At 38.8% G+C, this 17,634-nt stretch overlaps 1 protein-coding gene across 1 annotated transcript; it reads right to left on the reverse strand.

Annotated features, from left to right (window-relative positions):
• Nucleotides 1-1,445: 1,445 nt before the first annotated feature.
• Nucleotides 1,446-3,420, reverse strand: LOC105530185 (spindlin-2B-like). The gene is given in 3 exon segments (XM_011967588.1): nt 1,446-2,168; nt 2,170-2,396; nt 3,052-3,420. Coding segments are annotated over 2 exon segments (774 nt in total). The 5' UTR covers nt 2,392-2,396; nt 3,052-3,420; the 3' UTR covers nt 1,446-1,616.
• Nucleotides 3,421-17,634: the final 14,214 nt, after the last annotated feature.

Here is a 17,634-nt window from a genome sequence, read left to right on the forward strand (position 1 = left end):
ACCTTGACACTTCCTTGTGATACTGTACAGCTGAATGAGTTATACCAAGTCACAACTTCCAGCCCGACTGCCCCATGGCATCTGCCTCACCTGGAAACAAAGAGCTTCACAGACTTCTATCACAGATTTCTGTGAGCTTGGGTAGGCAAGACTGGCCAACAGGTGCCTGTGAGGGGTATGCAGACACCAGCTTTGTGGGGAAGGTCTAACCAGAATGTGGACTATTGTGACAGCAGGCCTCTTTTAGTGGGTCATTGGTTGGAGCCACCTATGGTTTCAGGCAGCTGCTGTAAGAAGCATGGACAGACAAGTACTCCCCATACCGTGGAGAGAAACACTAGGCTCAGTCCTCTGATGCACCTTGTCTCTAGATAGAAAACAAACATTCCAGCAGAAGGAACTGGTGTGATGAGACTGCTGCACCTGAATTCAGTAAGGTTTCCTTTTTTCTGGATAAAGTGCTTTCCAAATGCAAGATGGTACATCTCTTAAGTTCTGAGAGCCCCACTGACCCATTCTCTACGAGGATTGCTTATCTAGTGCAGGACAAATGTGAGGAGGCAGCCCACAGCCCAGCACTTGTGGGGCACCATGTTATTGTGTTTAGGCTGAGGGCTGGGGTTCTGCTGGGTGGATGTGTCATGAACTCCCTGAAACAGGAAAAGCCTTATGGGCATAAACTTTGCTCCAGATTAACTTGACTGAGTCATTCCTGTCAGAATGCTCTTCTAAGGAACCTCCAATGCATCCAGCATCTTTGACAGTTGCCACTTCCTTTGTGCATAGAGCCAGGAAGAGCAATGTGGACACTGCCAGAAGTCCAACATTTTCCTTGACCTTCCCATCTCTCATGGGCCCACAACTCTTTTCCTGTATTCCCACTCCCTCTCTCAGTCTTTATTCTTTGAATTCTTTCTTCCTCAGTGGCCCTCTTCTAATCCCTCCAACACCCTAACCCACGCAACTCTTCCTTTGTGTTTCCATTAGCCCCTCCCCAGATCCCTGTCAGGTTGATACTTCTCCCCCTTACTCTGGTCCATCTTCTAAACTTCTTTATGTTCCTCTCTTCTCAATTTATTCTGTCTGTTTTCCTCTACGCCCCAAGATCTCACTCTCCCTCTGTTAGTCTTCACTCCCTTCCCAGTTGGAGGTTTCCTCCTCATAGGTCATCCCCTCCCCTAAGAATCCCCTCCCTTTCTGGCCCTTTTCCACCTTTTCCTAAGCAGTCACCTCCTCCTCTCTCCCCGAGACAGCTAATCTCTTGTTCTTTCCCCTGCCCCTTCCAGACCAGACCAGCTAAGTCTGGTGCCATTTTTAAATGACTGATTATGATTCTAACTGAACTTTATTCACAGCCGAAATTGACATCTGTTCCTTCCTTTCATGCCCCATCTACCAAACACACCTGATCTTTTCAACAAGACAAAGCGCTTACACACAGCATGTCACGTACACACAAATTTGTATTTTTTAGAACAAAACAACAGTTAATGCTGGCAAAGATGTTGGGTTATCAGGGATTCCATAAGCTTTCAATACACTGAAAGGCAACATTTTTTGCATGTCTACAAATTATACATTTATTTCCACACATGAGCCAAATTTTACCCTAACAGTTAGGACTTTTTCACCAAATCATAGACATAGATATGGAAATCATCATCAAACTTGATGAAATACACAGAGGGCTTGGCTTCCACTTGATGAATGACCATGCCAATCCTTTTGGAGCCATCTTCTTTGGTATATTCCATATGCTTACCTATTAGGCCATCTACAACTCCTCCTGGCTTTCTCTCTGTTGGAGGAAACTCACTGGATTCTGGCATGATACGGAGGTCACCTTCCTTATAATCATCTAGAAGCTGGTACATGTACAAGATAGGATCTTTCTCATAGGTAATATACAACTAGGCTTTCATGATAGGTGCTTGAGCTAAGACCATGCCCCTCCATTCATCCTTAGAACCATGCTCTCCCTCAAACATGTGTTCCACTGCTTTGCCAATTATGGTATTTGCAAGGTTGGCATCACTAACGTGAGATGATGCCACCCTGTCAGAAAGAATTTTAAGAGACAAAACCCTTTCATCTCTGTCAAGTTCCAGTCCATAAACACAGTCAATTCCATCATATTTCACCAGATAAACAGAGGGATTTATAGGCACCCTGATCCAGAACGGTTCCTTTCCACTGGGTGATGGGCTCATCTCCTTTCCATCCTTGAGAAATTCTGCATCCCACGATGTTCCTGCGGGGCTGGGATAAAGGTCTGCGTCTCTGCTTCTTTTGGGAGACTTTTTTCTTTGTTATGTTTGCAGACCCAGTGGCCCATCCTGCAGCTGCCCTGGTTTGTTGCCCTTCGGCTTCCTGTGCGTTGGGGGTCTTCATGCCTGCTGGGGAAGGAGAGAGGATAGAGAGACATATCCAGTGTGCCACGAGGCAAACTTTTCCCTATAGCCATGTCTGGATGTACTCTGCAGTGATGCCTAAGTTTCCCCTAGGAACCTGGAAGCAATGCTGGAAATCTGGCTGCATGCCTGCAGTGCTCTCCCTCTCAAGTTCCTTTGGGCTGTGGGGAAAGGCTGGAGTGGTGCAGTAGAGCTGTCTGTGGTTAGGAACTCTGCAGAAGTGGCTGGGCCACCTCCTCCTAGCTCAGAGCCCACTGCCCTCCCTGAACCCCTTACTGCCACTGGAGTCCACTCCCAATCCCCTGCAAAGTGGCCTTGACCAGCACCCACTACCCTCATGCCCTCTGTGCCCCTGCTGCTGTCCATAACCCCCACTGCCTATCCTAACCACTTCCCTGGTACCTACCTCCCTTGCTTCCTGGGTATCACTTTCAAATCCTTGTCTGGCTCCTATTCCTACCCCTTCCCCTGTTGTCCACTGCACTCCCCCACCCCACCCTTGCCTGGCGCCCACCTCCACCCCATGTCTCCTGCTGGATTCCTTCCCATCCCCCTCTCCATTCTGGTGCCCACCAATGGCTTTGCCCTGCCTGGCCCCCACCGCTGCGGATCGCGGGCCTTGGGTGCCCAAATCGGACACCTCTCTGCTGCCTCTGCTGTGAGCCTGTGCCGAAGGAGGGTCAACAGGCGATTGACTGTGTGAGTGTTTGCAAGAGCGGGGAGGGTAGGATCCGTAGATGAGGAGCGTGTGTAGGAGTGCGGCGAGGCAGGCAAAGAGCACTGCAGCGGTGTCCCCAGCGCTTGGCTCGCTGGCCGTCTGCCTCCCTGTTGGCGGCGGGCGCCCCTCAGCCACATCGGGCTGCCACCTTTCCCTGCTGCAGTGGCTGTAGTCTCTGCCCTTTTTCTGCACAAGACTGCAGTGTTAGTTTCCTCTTAGTACTGATGTCTTCCCTTCTTCTAAACACAGAGTAGGTCTGCCTTTCTTTCCCTGGGGCCCCTCCTGGGCTCCTCCTTCCCTTTCCACAGTTCACAGCAGTGGAACCTGTAGGTGGCCTTTTCTCTCTTCCTGTCTCTGCTCACTGAATCCTTCAAGCTCTCTAGCTCCTCCCCTCAGGTCTCCTGCTCCATCTGTTTTCCATCTTTCAGACATTTCTCACATTCTTTGGAAACCTACCAATTAACATAGAAATACCATGTGTATATACTTATGGCGACATGAATCCATTACGACCATACCCAAATGTGTAGCATGCATACTCGCGAATACATATATTAAGTGTTTCTCCACAGCATTGTGTAGGCATATTTTAGATTTAGAGACCTGGTTTATTTTAAACTTAAAGAGTTATTTTTGAATGTGATTACAATACTTAACAAACTTTATCTATTCCACATAAAGTGACATCATTTAAATTTTTTTTTTTTTGTGAGTCATAGTTTTTCACAGTATCCTATAATTCTGAAAATAATCAACAATATTAGGTTGCTATATCAAGTAAGATGTTTTCAGTTACATGTTTTAGGATAACAACCAAATGGCTATACAATAAAAACAATGTATTGACTAACATATTAAAAAGTTAAATAGGTGTTAGGTTAATCTTAATCTATGGTGGAATAATATTTTATTATATATATATATCACATTTTTTATCCATTTATTTATTGATGGACAGTTAAGTTGATTCCATATCTTGTCTATTGTGATCAGTGCTGCAAATAAATATGTGAGTGCAGATAGCTCGTTGATATGCTGATTTCCTTTCTTTTGGATATATAACCAATAGTGAGATTGCTGGATCTTATGGAATTTTTAGTTTTAGTTTTTGAGGAACTACCACACTGTTTTTCATAATGGTTATGCTAATTTATATTCCCACTAACAATGTCCAAGGATACCCCTTTCTTCACTTCCTTACCAACAGTTTTTATTTTCTGTGTTTTTGATATAGCCATTTTAACTGGGGTGAAATGGTATCTCATTGCTATTTTGATATAAAGTTACCTGATGATTAGTGATTTAGAACACTTTGTATATATCTGTTGTCCATTTGTATGTCTTAGTTTGAGAAATGTCTACTCAGCTCTTTTGCCCATTTTAAAATCAGATTGTTTGATTTTTTACTATTGGGTTGTTGGAATTTCTTACATATTTTTATTATTAATTCCCTGCCAGTTGAATACTTTGCAAATATTTTCTCTTGTTATCTAGGTTGTCTCTTCATTTTATGATTGTTTCCTTTGCTGTGCAGAAGTTTTTTAGCTGATGTGATTTCATTTTCCCATTTTTCCTTTGGTTGCCTGTGCTTTGAGGTCTTACTCAAGAAATCATTGCACAGACCAATATTCTGAAGCTTTTCCCCAAAGTTTTCTTCTAGTCACTTCATAATTTTGGATCTTAGATTTATGTCTTTAATCCATTTTGATTTGGGTGTTGTATATGGTGAGAGATAGATGTGTCTAGTTTCATTCTTCTGTGTATGGATACCCAGTTTTCCCAACAACATTTATTACAGAGGCTGTCTTTACTATAGTGTGTGTTCTTGGCTCTTTTGTTGAAAATAAGTTGACTATAAATGCATAGATTTATTTATGAGTTCTCTATTTTGTTTCATTGGTCCAGGTGTCTATTCATATGCCAGTACCGTGCTGTTTTGGTTACCATAAGTTTATAGTATAATTTGAAGTAAGGCAATTTGATGCCCCAGCTTAGTTCTTTTTCTTCAGGATTGCTTTGACCATTCTGATCCTTTTGTAGCTCCACATGAATTTTAGGACTGTTTATTTTCTGTTTCTATAAAGAATGTCTTTGGTATTTTGACATAGATTGTGTTTATGTATATGTAGATAACTTGGAGTAGTATGGACATTTTAACAATATTAATTAGTCCAACTCATGAACATGGATTTTTTCTATTTTTGTGTGGTCCTTATTTTTTATCAATGTTTTATAATTTTTATTGCAGACATCTTTCATTTCTTTGGTTTAGTTTATTTCTAGGTATTTTATATTTTGTAGTCATTGTAAAAAGGATTGCTTTATTTCTTTTTTATATTTTTCACAGTTGGCATTTAGAAATGCTACTGATTTTTGTATGTTGATTTTATATATAAAATCAGTTTCTTAGTTCCAATTCGTTTTTGGTGGGGTCTTTAGATTTTTTCTAAATATAAAATCATATTATCTGCAAATAAAGACAATTTAACTTCTTCCTTCCCAATCTGGGCGTTGTTTCTTTCTCTTAACTAATTGTTCTTGTTGGAATTTCCAGTACTATGTTGAATAAAAGTGGTGAAAGCACCGTGGAATACTACACAGCCACCAAAAAGAATAAAATCATGCCCTTTTCAGTATCATGGATGCAGCTGAAGGCTATTATCCTACGTGAATGAATGCAGAAACAGAAAATCTAATACTGCATGTTGTCACTTATAAACAGGAGGCAAAAAATGGATGCATATGGACATAAAGATATAAATAATGGACACTAGGACTTCCAAAAAGGGGGAGGAAGAGAGGAATGATTGAAAAACTACCTATTGAGTACTATGTTAGCTATCTGGGTAATGGGTTCAGTAGAAGCCCAAACCCCAGCATTATGCAGTATATTTATGGAACAAGCCCACACATGTACCCCATGAAAATAATATTTTTTGTGTGGTAAAAGCAGTTATTTTGTCTTTTTCCAGGTCATAGACAAAGGGCTTTCAGGTTTTTTCCCATTTAATATGATGCTAGCTGTGTTTGCCATACATGACCTTTATTCTTTTGAGATATGCTCCTTCTATATCCATTTTGTTGAGAGTTTTTTTCATGAAACGATGTTAAATTTCATTGAATTTTTTTTGGCATCTATTGAAATGCCCTTATGGTTTTGGTACTTTATTCTATTTATGTGATATATCGCATTTATTGATTTGTGTATGTTGAACCATCATTGCATCCCTAACATTAATCCTACTTGATCATACGAATGATCTTTTAAATTTGTTGTTGGATTCAGTTTGCTAGCATTTTGCTGAGGATTTTGCATGTATGTTTATTGGTAATATTGGCCTACAATTTTCTCCTTTGGGGTGTCTTTGGTTATGGTATCTGAATAAGGCTAGCCTTCCAGGATGAGTTTGGAAGCATTCCCTCCTATTTGATATTTTGGAATGATTTGAGTAGGATTTGTATTAGTTCTTCCTTAAATTTTTGGTAGAATTCAGCAGTGTAGCCACAAGATCCTGGGCTTTTCATTGATGGGAGACATTTTATTACCATTGTTATCTCATTACCTATTATTGGTCTGTTCAGGTTTTCTATTTCTTTATGATTCAATCTTGGTAGATTGTATGTGTCTAGGAATTTACCCATTTCTTCTAGGTTTTAAAATTTATTGGCACTGCTCGTAATCGTCTGTAATAATCTTTTTATTTTCTGTGGTATTACTTGTAATGTCTCATTTTTCTTCTTCTTCTTTTTTTTAATGTTACTTTAAGTTCCAGGATACAACTGCAGAATGTGTAGGTTTGTTACATAGGTATATGTGTGTCATGGTGGTTTGCTGCACCTGTCAACCTGTCATCTAGGTTTTAAGTTCCACATGCATTAGCTATTTGTCCTAATGCTCTCCCTCCACTTGCCCCCAACACCCCAGTCTAATTTTTCATCTGTCATTTTATTTGAGTCTTCTCTTAGTCTGGCTGAAGGTTTGTAGATTTTTGTCATGTTTTCAAAAAGCTAACTTTTTGTTTAATTGATCTTTTGTATTGTCTTTCAGTTTCAATTTTATTTCTGCTCCAATTTTTATTATTTATTCTACTAATTCAAGGTTTGATTTGTTCTTGATTTTCTACTTCTTTAAGGTGCATTTTTAGGTTGTTTATTTAAAGTTTTTATGCTTCTCTTGACTTAGGCATTTATTGCTACAATCTTTCCTCTTAGTATTGCTTTTGCTGTGTCCTCTAGGTTTTGGTATGTTGTGCTTTAATTTTCATTTGTTTCAGGAAACTTTAAAAATTTCCTTCTTAATTTCTTCCTTGACCCATTGGTCATTTAGGAGCCTGTTGTTCAATATTCATGTATTTGTATAGTTTTCAAATTCTAGTTATTTATTTCTATTGTTTTATTCCATTGTATTTAGAAAGGATACTTGATATAATTTTAATATTTTAAAAATTTGTTGAGATTTATTCTGTGGCCTAACATATGGTCTTTCTTAGATAATGTTCCATGTGCTGAGGAGAAGAATGTGTATTCTGCACCTTTTGGATGAAATGTTTTCTAAGTGTGTAATAGGTCCTCTGAGTTTATAGTACAGATTAAGTCTGACATTTCTTTGTTAGTTTTTTTGTCTAGATGATCTTTACCGTGTTGAAAGTGGGGTGTTATAGTCCACACCTGTTATTGTTTTGGGATCTACCTCTCTCTTTAGTTGTACTAATATTTTTAAATATATCTCTGTGCACTGGTGCTGGGTTCATATACATTTACAATTATTATATCCTCTGCTGAATTGACCCTTTTATCATTGTATAATGACCTTCTTTGTTTCTTTTCACAGTTTTTGGCTTGACATCTACTTTATCTGATATAAGTATAGTTATTCCTGCTCTGTTTTGGTTTCCATTTGCATAGAATATCTTTTTTCCATTCCTTAAGTTTCAGTCTGTTGTATGTCTTTATCAGTAAAATTAGTTTCTTGTACACAGAATCTACTTTGGGTCTTATTTTTTGATTCATTCAGCCACTCTAGGTCTTTTGATTAGATAATTTATTCCATTTACTGCCAATATTATTATGGATAGGTAAGGACTTACAACTTTCATTGTGTTATTTGCTTCCTGCTTGTTTTCTAAGTCCTTTTTTTCTTTATTTCTGTCCTTCCTTGTGTATAAGTGATTTTTTTCTGGTAGTATATCTTAATTTCTTGCTTTATATTTTTTGTATATTTGTTACAGACTTTTGCTTCATGGATACAAGGAGACTTGCAAGACTATTCTAAAGAATTGTTTTAAACTAAAGACAACTTTGACGATGATGGAGAAAAAAAGAGAAAATTGAAAAAGTGCTACACTTTAACTCCATCCCCCCTTATGACTTTTTGTTGTTTCTATATATCTTTTTATATTGTCTGTCTCTTAAAATTGCTTGTATTATTATTATTATTGAGATAGGATCTCACTATGTCACGCAAGTTGGAGTACAGTGACATAATCTTGGCTCACTGCAACCTCTGCCCCCAAGGCTCAAGTGATCCTTTTACCTCAGCCTCCTGAGTAGCTAGAACCACAGGAGTGCACGACCATGCTCAGCTAATTTTTTGTATTTTTGGTAGAGAGGGGTTCCGCCATATTGCCTGGGCTGGTCTTGAACTCCTGACCTCAGGTGATTGACCCATCTTGGTTTCCCAAAATGCTGGGATTATAGGCATGAGCTACCATGCCTAGCCTGTTATTATTTTTGATAGCTTTGTCTTTTAGTCTTCACAGTAAAGATATAAGTGGTTTATATACAAGTACAGTACTATAATATTCTAAATTTGTCTATGTGTCTACATTTATCAGTGAGTTTTAGATCTCTAGATGATTTCTTGCCTTTTTGTGTCATTTCCTTTCATATTGAAGAACTCAGTATTACTTGAAAGACAGGTCTAGTAATGAATTTCATCAGCTTTTCTCTGTGAAAGTCTATCTGTCCTTCATGTTTTAAGGATAACTTTGTGGATATTCTCAAGTTAAAGATAACTTTGCTGGCAGTATTCTCAGCTTTCAGTTTTTTCCTTTTGCACTTTCAATATGTCATCCTATTCTTTACTGGCTTGTAAGATTTCTGCTAAGAAGTCTGCTGATAAACGTATCAGAGGTCCTTTACATGTTATTTGGTTTTTTCTCTTGCCGACTTTAGGATTCTTTATTTGTCCTTGACTTTTGTGAGCTCGATTATTATATGCCTTGCAGTCATCTTATTTAGATTGAGTCTTCTTGGTGTTCTTTAACATTCTTGTATTTGGATATTTATATTTTTCTCGAGGTTTGAAAAATGTTTTGTTATTATTTATTTGAATAAACATTCTACCCTGATCTCTCTACATCCTCTTTAAAGCAAGTAATTCTGTGTTTTATTTCCCCCACTTGAGACAATTTTCTGGATCTCATAAGCACACTTCATTCTTTCTTTTTTTATTAGATTTTAAAATTTCCATTGGTTTTTGGTGGAACAGGCGGTATTTGGTTACATGAGTAAGTTCTTTAGTGGTGATTTGTGAGATTTTGGTGCACCTATCACCCAAGCAGTATACACTGAACCCAATTTTCAGTCGTTTATCCCTCAGCCCTCCCTCCCATCCTTTCCAAGCGTTCCCAGATTCCATTGTATCATTCTTGTGCATTTGCATTCTCAGAGCTTAGCTCCCACTTATGAGTGAGAACATACAATGTTTGGTTTTTTATTCCTGAGTTACTTCACTTAGAATGATAGTCTGCAATTCCATCCAGGTTGCTTCAAATGCCGTTAATTCCTTCCTTTTTATGACTGAGTAGTGTATATATATACACACACACATATATATGTATATATTCCACTATATATATCCCACTATATATATATTCCACTATATATATATTCCACTATATATACGTATTCCACTATATATATGTATATGTATGTGTGTGTGTATACACACACACACACACACACATCCCACAGTTTCTTTATCCACTCATTGATGAACACTTGGGCTGGTTCCACATTTTTGCAATTGCGAATTGTGCTGCTATAAACATGCATGTGCAAATATCTTTTTTTGTATAATGACTTTTTCTCTGGGTTGGTACCCAGTAGTGGGATTGCTGGATCAAATGTTAGTTCTACTTTTAGTTCCCTAAGGAGTCTCCACACTTTTTTTTCTAGTGGTTGTACTAGTTTACATTCCCACCAGCAGTGTAGAAGTGTTCCCTTTTCACCACATCCATGCCAACATCTATTAGTTTTTGATTTTTTTATTATGACCATTCTTTGGGGGTAAGGTGGTATTGAATTGTGGTTTTGATTAGCATTTCTCTGATCATTGGTGACATTGATCATTTTTTATATGTTTGTTGGCCATTTGTATATCTTCTTTTGAGAATTGTGTATTTATGTCCTTACCCCACTTTTTGATGAGATTATTTGCTTTTTCTTGCTAATTTGTTTGAGTTCCCAGGAGATTCTGGATATTAGTCCTCCATTGGATGGATAGATTGTGAAGATTTTCTCTCAATCTGTGCATTGTCTGTTTACTCTGATGACTGTTCCTTTTGCTGTGCAGAAGCATTTTAGTTTAATTAAGTCCCACTTATTTATCTTTGTTTTAGTTGCATTCACTTTTGGGTTCTTGGTCATGAAGTCTTTGCCTAAGCCAATGTCTAGAAGGATTTCTCCACTGTTATCTTCTATAAGTTTTACAGTTTCAGGTCTTGGATTTAAGTCCTCGATACACCTTGAGTTGATTTTTGTATAAGGTGAGAGATGAGGATCTAGCTTCATTCTCCTACATGTGGCTTGCCAATTATGCCAGCACCATTTGTCGAATAGGCTGTCCTTTCCCGACTTTATGTTTTTGTTTGCTTTGTTGAAAATCAGTTGGCTATAAGCATTTGGGTTTATTTCTGGGTTCTCTATTCTGTTCCATTGGTCTATGTGCCTGTTTTTATACCAGTATCATGCTGTTTTGGTGACTATGGCCTTATAGTGTAGTTTGAATTTGGGTAATGTGATGCCTCCAGATTTCTTTTTTTTTTCTTTTTCTTTTTTCTTTTTTTTTTTTGCCCAGTCTTCCTTTGGTTATGCAGGCTCCTTTTTTGGGTCTATATGAATTTTAGGATTGTTTTTTCTAGTTTTGTGAAGAATGATGATATCATTTTGTTGAAAATTGCATTACATTTGTAGGTTGCTTTTGACAGTATGGTCTTTTTCACAATATTGATTTTACCCATCCATGAGGATGGGATGTTTTTCCATTTGTTTGTGTTGTCTGTGATTTCTTTCAGCAGTGTTTTGCAGTTTTCCTTGTAGAGGTCTTTCACCCCCTTGGTTATGTATATTTGTAAGTATTTTATTTACTTTGTGGCTATTGTGAAAGGCATTGAGTTTTGATTTGATTCTCAGCTTGGTCACTGTTGGTGTATAGCAGAGCTACTGATTTGTGTACATTAATTTTGTATCCTGAAACTTTGCAGAATTCATTTATCAGTTCTTGGAGCTTTTTGGAAGTCTTTAGGGTTTTCTAGGTATCTGATCATATCATCAGCAAATAGTGGCAGTTTGACTTCTTCTTTACCAATTTGGATGACATTTATTTCTTTGTCTTGTCTGATTGCTCTTGCTAGGACTTCCAGTACTATGTTGAACAGAAGTGGTGAGAGTGGGCATCCTTGTCTTGTTCCAGTTCTCAGAGGAAATGCTTTCAACTTTTCCCCATTCAGTATAATGTTGGCTGTGTGTTTGCCATAGATGGCTTTTATTACATTCAAGTAGGTCAGGCTTTTATTACATTCAGGTATGCTGATTCTGCTGAGGATTTTAATCATAAAGCACTGCTGGCTTTTGTCAAATGCTTTTACTTCATCTGTTGAGATAATCATGTGATTTTTGTTTTTAATTCTGTTTATGGGGTGTATCACATTTATTGACTTGCTTATGTTAAACCATCTCTGCTTCCTTGGTATGAAGCCCACTTGATCATGGTGGATTATGTTTTTGATACGCTGTTGGACTTGGTTAGTTAGCATTTTGTTAATTATTTTTGTATCTATATTAATCGGGGGTATTGGTCTGTAGTTTCCTTTTTTGGTTATGTCTTTTCCTGGTTTTGGTGGTAGGGTGATACTCGCTTCACAGAATGATTTAGGAAGGATTCTCTCTTTATCTTGTGGAATAATGTCAATAGGATTGGTACCTAAGTTCTTTCAATGTCTGATAGAATTCTGCTGTGAATTTGTCCCATCCTGAACTTTTTTTCTTGTTGGTAATTTTTAAATTGCCATTTCAGTCTTGCTGCTTGTTATTGGTCTGTTCAGGGTTTCTAAGTCTTCCTGATTTAAGCTATAAGGATTGTATATTTTCAGGCATTTATTCATCTCCTCTAGGTTTTCTAGTTTATGCGCGTGTTCACAGCAGCCTTGAATGATCTTTTGTATTTCTGTGGTGTCAGTTGTAATATCCCCCATATCATTTCTAATTGAGCTTATTTGGATATTCTCTCTTCTTTTCTGGGTTAATGTTGCCAATGCTTTATCAATTTTATTTATCTTTTAAAATAACCAGCCTTTTGTTTAATTTTTCTTTTGTAATGTTTTGTTTAATTCAATTACATTTTGTTCTGCTCTGATCTTGGTGGTTTCTTTTCTTCTGCTGTGTTTGGTTTTGGTTTGTTTTGGTTTCTCTAGTTCCTTGAGGTGTGACCTTACATTGTCTATTTGTGCTATTTCATACTTTTTGTTGTAGCTTAACGCTATCAACTTTCCTCTTTGCACCACTTTTGCTGTATACCAGAAATTTATAGGTTGTTTCACTATTATCATTCGGTTCACAGAATATTTTAATTTTCATCTTGATTTCATTGTTTACCCACTGATCATTCAGGAGCAGGTTATTTAATTTCCATGTATTTTCATGGTTTTGAAGATTTCTTTTGGAGTTGATTTCTAGTTTTATTCCAGTGTGGTCTGAGAGAGTACTTGATGTAATTTCAATTTTTAAAAATTTATGGAGACTTCTTTTGTGGCCTATCATATAGCCTATTATGTAGAATTTTCCATGTGCTGATAAATAGAATGTATATTCTGCAGTTGTTGAGTAGAATGTTTCATAAATATTTGTTAAGTCCATTTGTTCTAGGGTATAGTTTAAGTCCATTGTTTCTCTGTTGACCTCTGTCTTGATGACCTGTCTAGTGCTGTCTGTGAACTTTTGAAATCCCCCACTATTATCGTCTTGCTGTCTATCGCACTTTTAAGGTCTGGTAGTAATTGTTTTATAAATATGGAAGCTCCAGTGTTAGGTGCATGTATATTTAGGATTGTGATATTTCCCTGTTGGTCAAGGCCTTTTATTATTATATAATGTCCCTCTTTGTCTTTTTAAACTGCTCTTGATTTAAAGTTTGTTTTGCCTGATATACGAATAGCTACACCTGCTTGCTTTTGGTGTCTATTTGCATAGAATATCTTTTCCCATGCCTTTACCTTAAGTTTATGTGAGTCCTTATATATTAGGCGAATCTCTTGAAGGCAGCAGATACTTGCTTGGTGAATTCTTATTCATTCTGCAATTCTGTATCTTTGAAGTGGAACATTTAGACCATTTATATTCACCGTTAGTATTGAGATGTGAGGTACTATTCCATTCATTGCGTTATTTGTTGCCTGTATACCTTTTTAAAATTGTATTTTAATTTTATGGGTTCTGCGACATTTATGCTTTAAAGTGGTTTTGTTTTGATGTGTTTCCAGGATTGTTTCAAGATTTCAATCTCCCCTTAGTAGTTCTTGTAGTACTGTCTTGGTATTGGCAAATTCTCTCAGCATTTGTTTGTCTAAAAAACACTGTATCTTTTCTTCATTTATGAATCTTAGTTTTGCTGGATACAAAATTCTTGGCTTATAATTGTTTTGTTTAATGAGGCTGAAGATAGGGCCCCAATTACTTCTAGCTTGTAGGGTTTCTGCTGAGAAGTTTTCTGTTAATCTGTTTTCCTTTATAGGTTACCTTGTACTTTTGCCTTGCAACTCTTAAGAGTCTTCCCTTTGTCTTGACCTCAGATAACCTGATGGCAATGTGCCTAGGCAATGATATTTTGCAATGAATTTCCCAGGTGTTCTTTGAGCTTCTTGTATTTGAATGTCTAGGTCTCTAGCAATGCCAGGGATGTTTTACTCGAATATTCCCCCAAATATATTTTCCAAACTTTTAGATTTCTCTTCTTCCTGAGGAACTCCAATTATTCTTGGGTTGGGTTGTTTAAGATAATCCCAAACTTCTTGGAAGCTTTGTTCGTTAAAAACATTTTTCTTCTTTGTCCTTGTTGGATTGATTAAAGCAAAATCTTGTCTTTGAGCTCTGAAGTTCCTTCTTCTGCTTGTTCTATTTTATTGCTGACACTTGCTAGTACATTTTGCATTTCCCTAAGTGTGTCCTTTATTTCCTGCATTTGTCATGATTTTTATTTATGCTATCTATTTCCCTGAAGATTTCTCCCCTCATATGTTGTATTTTTTTTTTTTTTTGGACACAGTCTCACTCTGTCACCCAGGCTGGTGTGCAGTGACATGATCTCGGCTCATTGCAATCTCTGCCCCGTGGTTCAAGCAATTCTCTTGCCTCAGCCTCCTGAGTAGCTGGGACTACAGGTGCCCACGACCATGCCCGGGGAATTTTTATTTTTATTTTTATTTTATTTTTATTTTTTTGTATTTTTAGTAGAGACAGGGTTTCACCATGTTGGCCAGGCTGGTCTCGAACTCCTGACCTCAGGTGATCTGCTCACCTCAGCCTCCCAAAGTGTTGGGATTATAGTTATAAGCTACCATGCCTGGCCTTGTTGTATCTTTTTATTTTTATTTTTATTTTTTTAAGTTGGACATCACCTTTCTCATTGATTAGCTTAATAATCAGCTGTCTTAAATTTTTTTTGGGCAATTCAGGGATTTCTTGGTTTGGATCCATTGCTGGTGAATTAGTGTGATGTTTTTGGGGGTGTTAAACAACCTTGTTTTGTTATATTTCTAGATTTTTAAAAAAATTTCTTCTAATTTGGTTAAGGCTATGTCTGAGGGAAGAACTGAGACTCAAGGTTGCTGTTCAGATTTTTTTTTTTGTCTCACGTGGTGTTCCTTTTATGTAGTACTCTCCTCTTTTTCCTAGGGATGTGGCTTCCTGAGAGCTGAACTGTAGTGATGGTTATTTCTCTTCTGGGTCTAGCCAGCCAGCAGAGCTACCAGGCTCCAGGCTGGTACTGGGGGTTGTCTGCCCAGAGTCCTGTGATGTATACTATCTTTACTATCTTCAGGTCTCTCATCCATGGATACCAGCACCTGCTCCTGTGGGGATGGCAGGAGAGTTAAATGGACTCTGTGAGGGTCTTTAGTTGTGGTTGTTTGATGCACTAGTTTTGTGCTGGTTGGCCTCCTGCCACGAGGTGACACTTTAAAGAGATATGGAGGATCAGGCGGTAGGTGGGGCCCTAGTACTCCCAAGATAATATGCCCTTTGTCTTCAGCTACCAAGGTGGGTAGGGAAGGACCATCTAGTGGGGCAGGGTTAGGTGTGTATGAGGTGAGACACTCCTTGGGTGGAGCTTGCTGTGGCTGCTGTGGCAGATGGGAGTGTGATTCCCAGTCAATGGAGTTATTTTCCCAGGAGGATTATGGCTGCCTCTGCTGTGTCATGCAGAGTATCAAGGAAGTTGGGGAAGCTGGCAGTTAGAGGCCTCACCCAGCCCCCACACAACAAAAAATGCTAGTCTCACTCCCACCATGCCCCAACAGCACTGAGTTTGTTTCCACGCAGTGGGACCTGCTGGGCAAACTTGCTCCAGGCTACTACCAGCCTCCAGTTTGAGAATAAAGCAGGGCTCCCTGCCTGGGAGTCTGCGCACCAGATTCACGTCATCCCCCGAGTTCTGGCCAGGAGACTTTGGGTTCGGTTGGAATTGTTACAAAGTTCAGCTGGAGGTTTCCTTCTACTGTGATCTTTTCCCAGTTCCTCTGGCAGCCCTCCCCAAGGAACCCTGTGAGACAAGTCAGACATAACTGCCCTGGGGACCCAGAGAGCCCACGGGACTTTTCCTGCTTCTCCTCTACCCCTGTATTTCACTCAGCACTATAGATTTACTCAGCTCCAGGCAAGGTCAAATCCTTCTCCCGTGATCTACACCTTTAGGTTCCCCTGTAAGGGTGTGTGTTCAGGGGTGCATGATCCCCCTTTCTCACTTTCGCAATTTGGGTACTCACAGTATTTGAGCTGTCTCCTGGGTCTTGCAGGAGCAATTCACTTCCTTCTCATATTTCATTCTCTTTCATCCTCTGATAGTGTGTTTTGACGTATCACATCTTTGAGCTTACTAATTCTTTCTTCTGTTTGATCAACTCCGTTGTTGACACACATGCATTTTTCATTCTGTCAATTTAATTTTTCAACTCTAAGATATCTGTTTGATGTTTTTAAATGATTTCAGCTTCTATGGTAAAATCTCTGATGGAATTCTGAATATCTTCTCTGTTTTATCTTGCAGTTCATTGAGCTTCCACAAAATAGCTATTTTGAATTCTGCCTCTGAGAGGTTCTATATCTCTGCCACTTCAGGATTGGTTACTAGTGTCTTAGTTAGTTCATTTAGTGATATCATGTCTCCTGGATATTCTTAATGCTTGTGGATATTCTTCAATATCTGGACATTGAAGAGTTATGTATTTATTTCAGTCTTTGCAGTCTGGCCTTGTTCATACTCAACCTTTTTGAAATGGTTTTCCAAGAATTCAGAGGATACAGTATTAAGTTACCTAAGCTTGTGGTGACTGCAGCCATTTCAGCACTAGGTGGCACCCTGAGCCCTGGTATGCTACAACTCTTGCAGTCTAGATACACAGCCTTCGTGGACTTGGAAAAGATAAGAGAGAATTCCCTGACTTTCCAAGCAAAGTCTCTTGCTCTGTTACCTCTCTTTCTGCTAATCAGATGGAATCTCTCTGTGCTGGGCTGCCTGGAGTTGGGGGAGAGGTGACACAGGCACTCCCATAGCCACTGCGACTGTCACTATGCTGGGTTGCACTTGAAGCCCAGGGCTTTCCAGACCAACATTAGTACTGGGCCTCACCAAAGGCCCACAGCTGCCACTGTTTGGCTACTGCTGATGTTTATTCAGTGTCCAAATACGCTTTAGTCTGTAGATGGTGAATCCAGCCAGAACTTGATCTACTCACCAGGGCAGCAGATTGCCTTCTTCCTCAGGGTGGGTCTAATAATGATGTACAGGAACAAAATCCTGGAATTGGAAGCTTCAGTATTTGACCTGGTGCTTTATTTAACTGTGGTTGAGCTTATATCCAGTTGCAAGACCAAGTCCCTTGTACTTTTATCTCTCCTTTGCCCAAGTGGAAAGAGTCTCTCTCTGAGCTGCACTACCTGGAATTGGGAGAGGGATCACACAGGTCCTCCACACCAACTGCAGCTGGTGTCCTACTGAATCTCACTTCCATT

Source organism: Mandrillus leucophaeus, unplaced genomic scaffold, assembly GCF_000951045.1.
Source record: "Mandrillus leucophaeus isolate KB7577 unplaced genomic scaffold, Mleu.le_1.0 Scaffold8007, whole genome shotgun sequence".
Lineage (NCBI taxonomy): Eukaryota > Metazoa > Chordata > Mammalia > Primates > Cercopithecidae > Mandrillus > Mandrillus leucophaeus.